General features: G+C 59.7%; 1 protein-coding gene across 2 annotated transcripts; it reads right to left on the reverse strand.

Moving 5' to 3' along the window:
* Positions 1-478: 478 nt before the first annotated feature.
* On the reverse strand, positions 479-10,567 carry ACVRL1 (activin A receptor like type 1). 2 transcript variants are annotated; one of them, XM_068212584.1, is made up of 10 exons: positions 10,288-10,567; positions 7,234-7,304; positions 5,760-5,984; positions 5,297-5,496; positions 5,108-5,207; positions 4,682-4,828; positions 3,549-3,824; positions 2,193-2,390; positions 1,003-1,133; positions 480-918 (listed from the first exon to the last, which is right to left on the reverse strand). In XM_068212584.1, the coding sequence occupies exons 2-10, from the start codon at positions 7,301-7,303 to the stop codon at positions 784-786; spliced, it is 1,482 nt and encodes a 493-aa protein (XP_068068685.1). In that variant the 5' UTR covers position 7,304; positions 10,288-10,567; the 3' UTR covers positions 480-783. The 2 variants fall into 2 exon arrangements, with proteins under 2 accessions (XP_068068686.1, XP_068068685.1); XM_068212585.1 differs by lacking the exon at positions 7,234-7,304 and having other exon boundaries at positions 479-918; positions 10,288-10,501.
* Between the last annotated feature and the right edge of the window lie 1,751 nt (positions 10,568-12,318).

Below are 12,318 nucleotides of genomic sequence, written 5' to 3' on the forward strand. Positions count from 1 at the left end.
AAACACCTCGGAAAACACCAAAATATTGGCAAAGACCCAAAAGGGCACTTCTTTGGCAACGGGGATGCTGCCTGCTTGGCAAGGAAGGATCACCACGGGACCTCACACCACACTGGACGCCAGCAGCTCCTCATTTTTGGGATCTCCACAATCCAGGGTGCGGATCTGGGGGACGCTGCCCTTGGACCTTCCTTTCCCAGAAAAGCCAGGGGCTGCTGCCCTTGGACCTTCCTTTCCCAGAAAAGCCAGGGGGGTGCTGCCCTTGGACCTTCCTTTCCCAGAAGAACCGGGGGGTGCTGCCCCTGGACCTTCCTTTCCCAGAAAAAACCCGTCCCTCCTTTAGCGGGAGGCGCGCCGCGGCTCCGCCGGGGAATTCCTGCCGCGCTGCCGCTGCCAGCGCCGGGCGGGCAGGCCTGGGCAGCTCCTGCCCGGGCAGCTCCGCGGCCGGGTACAGCCGGCGCTGGGTGGGTGCCCCGAGGGCTGGGGGTGCAGCAGGGGGTGGTTCTGCCATCGGTGCCCCTCGGGGTGGGCGACCAGCTGCCTTCCCCGGCGGCACGGCGAGACGCGCCGGTGTCGGATGACGGATCCAGGGGATATTTTTATGGCCGAGTGGAAGATTCCTCCTTTGGTGGTTTTTTTTCCTATTTTTTTTCGTGCTTGCAAATTCAACCGGCTCGAAGGAGGAGTGGGAGAGGTAGGAGCTGTGAGCAAATCCCCTCTGTGACCGGAGCCATCCCGTCCCCGGTGCAGCCGTCAGTGGCTCCGGTGTCCGGTTCCCGGCCCTCACTGCTCCAGTTTTGGCTTCTCGACGGAATTGCTCAGCTTCTTCAACGTCTTTTTAATGCGCAGGGCGGTGAGACGGGCCGAGGGGCTCTGGTACCAGCACTCCTTCATGACCTTCGCCAGCGCCGACAGAACCTGGGGAGGCACAAAAAGAAGGATAAACGGAAGGGTTTAATGGGTAGCAAAGGGGTGGGATGGGGGCGGTCCGCCGGGACTCACCGAGTCGGAGAAGAGGCGGTTGGGGATCACGGGGGTCTGCTGGTCCACACACACCACCTTCTTCATGTCCTCGAAGCTGGGGTCGCTGGGCACGGCGTCGAAGAAGGGCGGCCGGTACTCCTCCACGATGCCTGCGAGAGGGGGGTGGCGTGAGGGCAGGGGAGAGCGAGGGGTTCACCCCCATCCTGCACATCATGGGCCGCTGGAGGGTCCCGGCACAGCCGAGCCGCTCCCTGCACCATTGCCGGTGGGATGTGTCTCTCCTGGGCGCATGGGGCGGTGGCAGCTGGCTCTGGCACCACCGCTGGCTCCAGCACCAAGTGCAGCCCTGGCACCAGTCCAGCACCAGCCCCACCACGAATATCATCAGCTCCAGCACCCTTGGCACCGTGGCCACCTCCACTCAGCACCTGGTGGTCAGCCTGCCAGCTGGCCCAGCTAATCTCGCTTTAATGCTTGCATATGTCCCTGTCCCCGTGGGATTTAATGTCTCTGGGAAGCCTCGAGCCCCCACCAGCTCCCTGCACCCCAAGGGGTGACCCAAAACCTCAGAGTCCTCTGGAGTTCCCCATCCCCGATCCCCTGAAGCTGTCCTGGAGAGTGAGGGATCCTGGAAGGGTTAAACCCAGCCCCAGCCGGCTGAATGTCATTCCTACGCAAGGCCGGGGTAATTCGGAGTAAATGTGTAATCTGACGGAGCGCTGGGGAGATAAATGAGATTATCCCGGCCAGACTTCGCCTGGGGGGACCCTCCCGCCCCATCCGCCAGCGCCCACCATTTAATTAAAGTTTAAATGGACTTTGCCGCGATGAGCAGCACTGGCCAGCCCCAGTTAGGCTCATGCCCAGCGCGGGGGGGACCCTTCCCCTTGCCCCAGTCCCGAGTTCCCGAGCCAAACCCGGCGGCCGGAGGTCCCGGCCGTGGCCGCTTTCCAGGCAGCGCTCGAAGCTGCTTGTGCTTGTTTTCTAATCAGCGCTGAACAAACAAAGCACTGATTGAGTCTAATGGGCCCTTTAATCAGGGAGCCGGGTGCTGACACTAGATTACAGTGTTTATAATTTACAGCTAATCTTCTGGGCGAAGGAAAGGGGGAAAAAAAAGGAACAAGAAAAGGAGGGACGGAGGGAACGGGCGCGGAGCGTCGCGGGGAGCCGGGAGCGAGCGGAGCCGGCGGCCGGGAGCTGCTCACCGTTCACCACCGTGCGCCGGGTGATCTCCCAGAGCACCAGCCCGTACGCCCAGATGTCTGTCTTCTTGTAGGACTCGAAGCAGTCGGTGCGGATCTGCTCGCTCAGCACCTCCGGGGCCATGTAGCGCTTGGTGCCCACCCGGGGGTTGTTGCCAATGTCCAGGTAGTCGCTGCCCTGGGAGTGCATGACGGCCAGCCCTGGGGGGGACAGGTCATAGAGTCATTTGGGATGACTTCTAAGGTCATCAATTCACCTATAAAATAATGGGATTCCGGTCCTGATCAGTGCTCTGCTGGTGCTGCATCCATGGGGCTCAACATCCCTGAGGTACCAAAACCCCAGGACACCACATCCTTGTGGCACCTTCCCCCTGGAGCATCACATCCCTGGAATGTTACATCCCTGGGGTACCACATTCCTGGAGCATCACCTCTGTGGGGTTCCACAGCCCCAGAGCACCATGTCCCTGGGGTTCCACAGCCTCGGGGTACCTCATCACTGAAGTACCACATCCCTGGGATACCTCATCCCCGGGGTACCACATCCCCAGGGTACCTCATCCCTGGGGTACCACATCCCCAGGGTACCTCATCCCTGGGGTACCACATCTCCAGGATACCACATCCCTGGGGTACCTCATCCCCGGGGTACCACATCCCCAGGGTACCTCATCCCTGGGGTACCACATCCCCAGGGTACCTCATCCCTGGGGTACCACATCTCCAGGATACCACATCCCTGGGGTACCACACCCCCAGGGTACCTCATCCCTGGGGTACCACATCTCCAGGATACCACATCCCTGGGGTACCTCATCCCCGGGGTGCCACATCCCCAGGGTACCTCATCCCCGGGGTACCACATCCCCGGGGTACCCCATCCCCGGGGTACCCCATCCCCGGGGTACCTCATCACAGGGGTATCTCATCCCTGGGGTACCACATCCCCAGGGTACCTCATCCCCGGGGTACCACATCCCCAGGGTACCCCATCCCTGGGGTACCCCATCCCCGGGGTATCACATCCCTGGGGTACCTCATTTCTGGGTACCACATCCCCAGAGTACCTGTTCCCCGGGGTACCACATCCCCAGGGTACCCCATCCCTGGGGTACCACATCCCTGGTGTACCCCATCCCTGGGGTACCTCATCCCCGGGGTACCTCATCCCTGGGGTACCCCATCCCTGGGGTACCCCATCCCTGGGGTACCTCATCCCCGGGGTACCTCATCACTGAGGTACCACACCCCTGGGTACCCTTGGGTGCTGCTGCAGCCCTGGGTACCACATCCCTGGGGTTTCACACCCCTAAGTGCCACATCTCCGGGGCACCACATCCCAGCCCTCCTTCTCACCCAGGTCTGCGATGCAGCACTGCCGGTTGCTTTTCACCAGGATGTTCCTGCTTTTCAGGTCACGGTGGGCGATGGCAGGTTTGCCTTGCGTGCCAAAAATCTCCACGTGGAGGTGGACGAGACCACAGATGATGGAGGAGGCCAAGCCCAGGCAGGTGTCCACATCCAGGACTGTCCTCTGCAGGTAGTCATAGAGGGAGCCGTTCTCATGGTAGTGGGTGATGAGCCAGAGCTGCGTGCTGGAGTTCCTGGACGTCATGTCAGAGGCGATGAAACCTGGACAGGGAGAAACTCCTGGGGTCAGGGACCTGGGAAACAGCTGGGGTCAGGGACAGGGAGGAACACCTGGGATCAGGGACAGGGAGAAACTCCTGGGGTCAGGGACCTGGGAAACACCTGGGGTCAGGGACAGGGAGGAACACCTGGGATCAGGGACCCTAAGAAGCTGGGGTCAGGGACAGGGAGAAACTCCTGGGATCAGGGACAGGGAGGAACACCTGGGACCCTGGGAAACACCTGGGGTCAGGAACAGGGAGAAACTCCTGGGGTCAGGGACCTGGGAAACACCTGGGGTCAGGAACAGGGAGAAACTCCTGGGGTCAGGGACCTGGGAAACACCTGGGGTCAGGGACAGGGAGAAAATCCTGGGACCCTGGGAATCACCTGGGGTCAGGGACAGGGAGAAACTCCTGGGATCAGGGACAGGGAGGAACACCTGGGATCAGGGACCCTAAGAAACACCTGGGGTCAGGGACAGGGAGAAAATCCTGGGACCCTGGGAATCACCTGGGGTCAGGGACAGGGAGGAACACCTGGGATCAGGGACAGGGAGAAAATCCTAGGGTCAGGGACCTGGGAAACACCTGGGATAAGGGACAATGAGAAACACCTGGGATCCTGGGAAACACCTGGGATAAGGGACCCTAAGAAACACCTGGGGTCAAGGAACCTGGGAAACACCTGGGATCAGGGTCAGGGACAGGGAGAAACATCTGGGATCAGGGACAGGGAGAAACATCTGGGGTCAGGGATCCTGGGAAACACCTGGGATCACAGAATCTGGGAAACACCTGGATCATGGACCCACCCCACAGCTGCCCCCTCTTCCCCAGCCCTCCTGGCCCCCCGCTCACCCAGGATGTTGTCGTGCCGAAGGAGGACGGTGTTGTAGATCTCTGTCTCACGGAACCATGACTGCTCGTCCCGGGAGGAGAAGATCTTCACAGCCACGCTCTCCCCGTGCCACACGCCTCGCCACACCTCACCATAGCGCCCTTTACCTGCCACAGCCGTGCCAGCGTGTCACGCAGTGCCCCCAGGGCCCAGTGTGAGCACCTGGATCCCGTGTGGGAGAGCGATGGAGCAGCAGTTCCTTGGCCAATATCCCCTCACCCACCCAGCTGCTCCCTCCCTCCCTCCCCAGTCAGCAGGACAGAGGAAGAACTTGGGGTTGCTGCTGGGTTTTGGCTGACACGGCTGGGTCCAAGCCCCTCCTGGGCTTGAGGCTGTGGTGCCATCACTCCAGCACCAGCTGGGGGTGGCTGGGGCAGCCTCCTTACCCACGCACTCCATGAGGGTGATCTGCCGAGCCACCGTCCTCTGGACAAGGAAAGGCAGCCCGGAACCACTGCCCGTGGTGCAGTCATCGTTCAGCAGGTCCTGTGCAAACAGGGTGGCCACGGGGTCAGCATGGTGGCCATCCCCCCACACCTTGGGGACATTTAGGGTCCCTCACGGAGCTCACCCACCTCTAAGGTGCTGTCTCCCATCATGGATGCCTTCAGCATGAGGTCAGTGTCACCAAAGTCACTGTGCTTGTGGCGGTGCTGGGCCACCTTCCAGCAGAAGAGTGCCGTGAGTGCCGCGAGGATGAGGAGGGAGAGCAGTGGGATGAAGATCATCAGGAGGAGGTTGGGTAGGGAAGGCGTCTTTACCAGGGCATCTTCTCCTGGGTGGGGCAAACGAGGGATGGAAGCGTGAGGGTGGACCTGGAAGGGTGGAGGTCTGGGGTTTGGGCTTGGACCTGGGGACAGTGCCCCTGCATTGGGATCAACCCCACGGATGGCAGCTCTGCAGGCGCAGCCCAAGAAGGGACACCTGAGGACACCTTGGTGGCTCTGTAGGTGCTGAGTGAGGACAGGGACGATCTTGAGACCCAAGCACCTCTCCAGCCACGTGCGCAGCTCGTCCCCTGTCCCCTTGCCCGTGTACCTTGCAGGAAGATCTCCAGCTCGGCGTTGCACATGTGGAAGTTGCAGCACCTCATGCCGTACTGCTCCGTGACGGGCGTGTGGCAGTGCTCCAGAACGTTCTGGGAGAAGCAGCCCCGGTGCTGGGTGATGGTGCCCTCCTCCCTCCTCTTGCTGACGAAGCACACCTTGCCCGTGCAGTTGGGCTGGCTGCAGTGGGGCACATCGCAGGCACACAGCAGCTCCTCTGCGGGCACCAGGAGGGGACACGTTGTGCCATGGGGTCACCCCACTGCCCACCCGGGAGCTTTGGTGGCTTTGGGGACAGGGACATTCTCCTAAAGACTCCTGAACCAAATGTTGAGAATGGGCAGCCTGGGACCATCAGAGAAGGAGGGGCAGGCTGCTGTGAGTGCTCAGAACAAGGAGCCCACCCTGACACCCCCCAGAAAATCACCTGCTCCCAGCTGGGCTCCAAGTCCCAGCCCTGAGCCTGGGGGTGCCCTGTTCCCACACCCCCAAGAGGCTCTTTGGGATGGACTGTGCATCCAGCCCAGCAGCTGGGCTTGACTGGGATGCACTGGTTTACAGCACACAATTCACATCCTGCCCACAAAATCCCTGGGGACATCGGATCTATGGGAGCCTGGGGTGAGATCAAAAGCCCCAAACTCAGCCAGTGCCTTCCCAGAGGGTGTTTTGGGAGCTGGGTGCCAAACCCAGGGTCTTTCCCAGAGTTTTTTCTGACTCCCCCGAAGGCACCATGGTGCCAGAGTGGCTCAGATGGCAGCCACGCTCCCAAATTCCTAATTTAGCTCTGCCCTTTTGCACAGAAAATATCCCTCCTGGAATCAGTGAGTTCAGCGTGAGGGCGGCCAGGCATCCAGTGGTGAGGGGACAGCGAGGGGACAGCAAGGGGACAGCAAGGGGATGCCTGTGGTGGCCATCCTGCACTCCCTGGCCCCCTGCCCCAAAGGCTGCCTGGTGCCAGCGCTGTGGGCTGGTGGTGGGGCCAGTTTGGGGTTGGTGGCCCCGTGAGCAGGACAGGGACTCGGTGGAGACTCATCCCCCCAGTTATCTCTGCTGCTCCTCCCTGGCACAGCCACATTATCCTGGACCTCCCCGCAAGAGCACCCAGCCTGGATCTGCCCCCAGGTCACCTGGTGCTCCCCTGGGATGCTGAGCAGCTCCTCCTGCTTACCACCACCACCACCACCACCATCATCATCATCATCATCATCATCATCATCACCCCCCCTGGGAAAACCCACGCTATTTGGTACCAGCCTTTCCCCTCCGGTGACAGCAAAGCACTTGATCAACCACAATTAATTAAGCTGAGATCCTCTCTGGGGGATGGGTCGCCATACCACAGGGGCATAGCACAGTCCCTGAGGAGCCCAGCTTCCTCCCTGGCTTTCATTTTGGGCAGAGATGCTCCCGAAAAGCCGAGGGTTTATTTCAACCTGCTGTCACCCCACTGCCTTGGCACTCACCGGCGGCGAAGCTGAGGGACACAGTCATCAGTGCCAGCACCGCCCGGCCACTAACCCCGCACGGCATCATCCTGCGGAGAGAGGAGCGGTCAGAGCAGCCCCTGCACCCCCAGGGCGCATCCCCAGCCGTGGGGGCTTTGGGAAGGCAGGGGGGCCTGGCAGAGGGCAGGCACAGACAGAGTGAGGTGGGATGTGCTGCTCCAGCGGAGTTTGGCTCCGGACATCCTGGGCACAGCCCTTCCTGAGAACACATCCCGGGACCTCCCAAGCTCGGGGGACCTCCCTGCCACGGCGTGGGGTACCACTCGTGGCCCCACAGCGCTCAGGAATGTGCTGGAGCCAGGCCCTTGCCACGTCCATGCAGCCCAAGCTCCTTCCTTTCTGCCAGCGATCCCTACACCCGCACTTCCCGCTGCTCCCAGGGCTCCTGCTCCCTAAAAACACAGCCCCTGTGGGCTTGGCAGCCCTGGTGATGCCACGGCACTGCTGGGGATCCCAGATTTGGGAAGACCTGACCGTGGGATGGAGCCCAAAGCCCCCACACCACGTGCAGCCCCACGCCGCTGGCCACGGGCAGGGGCTCAGTCCTGGGGGTGCTTTTGTGTGGAGCTTATCAATGACACATACAGAGGTGCTGGGACAGCCAAAAAATTCCTTGCTGAGCCTTTGGGGGAAGTTTGGCTATTTTTAATCTTCCTTTTTTTTTTTTTTTTTTTTTCTTCCTTGTGAAAGAGACATTTCTGCCAAGGCAAACACGGATCCCCCCACTGCCCCCCGCCTCGCTGCGTGGCCGCAGGCCCCGGCCCCTCCTCAGCTCATTCTTCGTGTTCCCGACATAAACATGCCAAAGGCTCCGTTTCCTGCAATTGAAGAGCCCAGCCCAGGGCTGCTGGGACAGGAATCAAGATTGTTTAGATTCTGGCCTTGATGGGGAAGCGGAGTCACGCAAGCCCGGCCCTCGGGAGCGCACACGGACGTGGCTGACCCCGGCAGGCTCCAGCCGTGCTGCAAATCGGGCTTTTCCTCCCCAAAATAACTCACTTGGTTGTGGCTCGAGGGGAGGAAACAGTGAGCAGATCCTGGGGTCACTGGGGGTGGAGGGCAGGTCCTTGGTGCCCGGTGTAGGAGTGATGCCAGGCTGATCCATCCGACCCTCGCTGGGCCAGGATCTGCTTTGTTTTACAATCCCCACTCCCCCAGAGCTGGGCCAGGATCTGCTTTATTTTAAAACTCAACCCCTCTGGAGCTGGGCTGCTGATTCCTGACCACCAGCACCACACTTCTTGCAGTCCTGAGAGCTCCAGGATGCATGATTTAAAAGGGAAGCTGAATCTCCCAGGTGGTGAATTCCTTCCCTGGAGCCACTTCCCCAAAATCCTGAACCGTTAGACAGCTGCAGGATATTTGCCATGAAACACAAAACAGGCAGGGCCTCACCCAAAACTCTGCTGCATATGAAACGTCCCATGGATCGTCGTTGCTACTGAGAGCAAACCTTAATCCAGGGCTGTTCCTGACATCCCACAGGAAAAACATCCCAGGTTCTTCAGTAATGGCACCAACCACTCCTGGCATACCCACCCCTGTCCCTTCCTCCCTCCTTTCTCATCAGGAACTGCAGCTCACGTGCCCTCCTGACATCCAGAGCATCTTACCCTGCCTGGCTGGGTGCTGTGTTATATTCTCTGGGATTTGTAGCATCAGGAGAAGGAAAAAAAAAAAAAAAAACCCACAGGAAACCTCTGGGATGGGACATGGGTGCTGGCAGGAGTGGCTGGGAGCAAGAGGCAGCTGTGCTGCAGCTCGAGGGTCTGGAGCAAACCCCGGGGAAGGGGAATTTCCCCATCACCCCCCTGGAGGGAAAAGCAAAGGGAAAACGGAGCAGAAGACAAGAGGAGTCCAGGGAAGGGTGGCCGGGCACAGCCCTCGGGGTGTGCGGGGTGGTTCAGGGCTCCCTGCTCCTACCAGGGCAGCTTGGCCAGGCTCAATCCCAGCTCTTCCTCCTTGCCCTGCAGTTTCTGCTGCTGACAGGGGGTTTAGCCACGGGATGTGGCCCAGGGCTCAGTTCCCTGTGCTGCCTTTTCACAGGGAGTCACACACAGCCCAGCCCCTCGTGCCGCTGCCAGCGCCGGTGCCAGCCAGGCTTGTGCCAGCTGCAGGGGTGAAGGACTGCATGGACACCAGGGCAGAGCTGCCAGCAGCTTTGCCACAGACCCCAAGGCAGGCTCCAGCCTGGTTTCAGGCACAGGTGGAGGTTTTCCTGCAGGTGGGTCACGGATGCAGCAAGGCTGTGCTCACCCTCCAGCAGACCCCACCAGCCCAGCCCCTCTCACTGACAGGCATTTCCACTCCATGAACGCGCACCACACAAAGAGAGCGGCCAAACGCGCTCAGGAGAGCGGCCAAACGCGCTCAGGAGAGCGGCCAAACGCGCTCAGGTCCTCCCTGGTGCAGGGATGGCATGGCCTGTGGCTCCTCGTGCAGAGCAGGGACAGGGCAGCGTGGCTGTCCCGGCCTCTCAGAGGGCTCCGGTGCCAGCACTGGGAAGGAGCTCCATGGTGGGGCTCTCCTCACTCGGTTTTGGAGATGGAGCCTCTTTAGTGACCATTTGGGTCTTCCCTGCCCTCTGAGAGACCTGGAATTCGGCTGTGCAGCAGGGGAGCACTGGGGGTGGCACATTCAGTGCTGCTGGAGCCCACTGCAGCCCTCGCCAGCAGAGCTGTCCACCTTCCCCCATTTTTCCCCATTCCTTTTCAAAATACACCCAAATTCCCCATTTCCCACGTCAATCCCAGCCTTTCCGCTGCAGTTACTTATTATTTCAGCTCTTTAGCAAGGACCTGGGGACAGATCCTGCTACCCCCACACTGATGTGAGCCCTGATTTGTGCCCCTGGCCCAAATTCCAGCCTCTCTAGCCCTGATGTCAACACTGCCATCCCATGGAACACAAAGGAAATGGGGCCAAATCCTGATTTTGGGGGTCAGTCAGGAGGGAAGCCCTGAGCTGGGTGCAGCCCCAGACCCCAGGAGCACGTGTCTCTTCCCCACTCACCTCCAGCATCCAGGTCCTGCGGGAGCCCACGGCACTGCCCGGCCCCGGCGGGGCTCTCCCGGCCACGATCCCGCTCCTGGATCCGCCTCAGCCGGGGCAGCTTTGCTCCTGAGCCCCAACTCTGAGGATCTTCATGGATCTGCTCCCCTGCCACCACCCATCCTGCCACCGAGGGGCTCTCACGGCCGTGTCCGTCCCGCTGGGGGAGGGATTGTCACCCTTCCCCTGGCTGCAGGGGCCCGGCTTGGCGACCCCGCTGTCCAACGCAGCCGCTTGGCAGCTGCTCTGTGGTCTGGATGTGGGAGAAGTCAAAAAAATGTTTCTTATTACTGCCTCTTCCTGCCTGGCTTCTCTCCACCACTCCCAGCTAATAAAGCATTTCCTATTGCTGAGCACACAGCCACGACCAGCCTCCCTTCCTCCCGCTCACCGGGCCCCAGCTCCATCCTGGTTGCTTTCCCTGGCCTGTTACTCCCTCCTCGTCCTTCCCCGAGCGCTTTCCCACCCAGTTTCCCAGTTTTCACGGCAAACCCTACCCCACGGTACGGGCATGGCCATCCCCACTTCACCCTGAGCATCCCAAGGCCTTCAGCAGGAGCACAGCTGGTTGCTTTGGCAGGGATGGGGATGGGAAAGTTCTAGAATGTGCTGTGGGAATGACCTTGACCTGCTTGGCCGCCCCTCTGCTCCAGCCCTCATGGGGATGGAGCACCGTGGCAGAGCCAAGGGGCTCCCTGGTTATTCCATGCTGGTCCCAGGGTGCAGTGCTGAATGATGCCTTTCTTGGGCTACCTGAAAACAGGGGCCAGACAAAATTAAGGGAATAAAAACCATTTATTTTGTTTGTTTGTTTTTTGAAGGCCTTCAGGTACATTTCAGCCAGATGAAGCCCTCCCAGAGACCACACCCAAAAATGGACCAAACTTATGAAATAATTAAAACCCATGACCCATCATCCATTTTGTACCGAAATGTACCTGAAGGCCCTTCAATGAATATAACCAATGAATTTCACTTTTTATTCCCTTAATTTTGCCTGGTCTCTGTTTTCAGGTAGCCCAAAAAGGTATCGGGAGGGCAGGAGAGGAATTCACCCTGGGGTGTAACGCAGCATCAGGGTGTGATGGATGAGTGATGTGATGGCTGACTCTCCCAATTAAAAGGCAAATATTGTATATACATATAATATGTTAAGAGAAGTTTTATAGATTTATAGTGATGTTTCACCTCCCCTTGCGTTGTTATCAGGGGACAGCCTGGCTTTGGGACATTTGGCAGGGTTGGCTCGTTACTGTGGCTGCACCTGACCTCCAGTCAAGATTTAAGGAAGTAAACTCCACCGCTGGAGTCGATGGACAGAACTTTGGGAGGGGCTAAAGGGTTAAAAGGCAAAACCTCCATGGTGTGGATGAGCACATGGTGGAGAAATCCTCTGCTTCTCCCGGCACCCGTAACATTTTCTCTATTCGGTCTTCTGTTGTACTTTTGACAAGGTTTTAATAAACCTTTTAAATCTTGGAAATGAGCAGCATTTCTCACAAGGGCGCGCTGGGAGATGCGGAGCCCTTGCTGTGGGCATGGAGCAGGGCATGGTGGCCACGGAGCAGGTCACAGTGGCCACGGAGCAGGGCACGGCGGCCACGGGCCTTCACTCCAAGCCTCGCCGTGGTGGCAGGCACTGGGACACCGCCGGCAGGGCCTTTCCCACGGCCGGGCCGGGCACTTCCCGCTCCCCCGGAGCACACGGGACCCCGGGCAGCGGAAGCACCGCTTCCCGTTTTGCCACTTTCAGGGCTGTTCTTTGGGCCACCCCAATCTCAGCCCCTTGCTTCTCCCCCCAGCGCCATCCCCAGCCCCATCCCTGCCTTTCTGCCTGCCGGTTTTTGGCAGAAAAGTGATATTACGCACTTCTAATCAACTACACACCCATAATCTCAGTGCTATCAATCAATTTTGGAAGCCTTTTCCAATGCAGTGCCCTCCTGGGAGTCAGTCTGTTAGCACAGAAAGTCCAAAATCCTCAGTATCTGG

This window comes from Anomalospiza imberbis, chromosome 22 (assembly GCF_031753505.1).
Source record: "Anomalospiza imberbis isolate Cuckoo-Finch-1a 21T00152 chromosome 22, ASM3175350v1, whole genome shotgun sequence".
In the NCBI taxonomy this organism is placed as follows: domain Eukaryota; kingdom Metazoa; phylum Chordata; class Aves; order Passeriformes; family Viduidae; genus Anomalospiza; species Anomalospiza imberbis.

Coding starts and splice junctions, on each gene's coding strand:
- ACVRL1 (XM_068212584.1), bottom strand. CDS start 7,303: ATGATGCCGTGCGGGGTTAGTGGCCGGGCGGTGCTGGCACTGATGACT. Junction 5,985..7,233: donor GTCCCTCAGCTTCGCCGCCG/GTGAGTGCCAAG, acceptor TGGTGCCCGCAG/AGGAGCTGCTGTGTGCCTGC. Junction 1,134..2,192: donor CCGGCGCACGGTGGTGAACG/GTGAGCAGCTCC, acceptor CCCCTCTCGCAG/GCATCGTGGAGGAGTACCGG.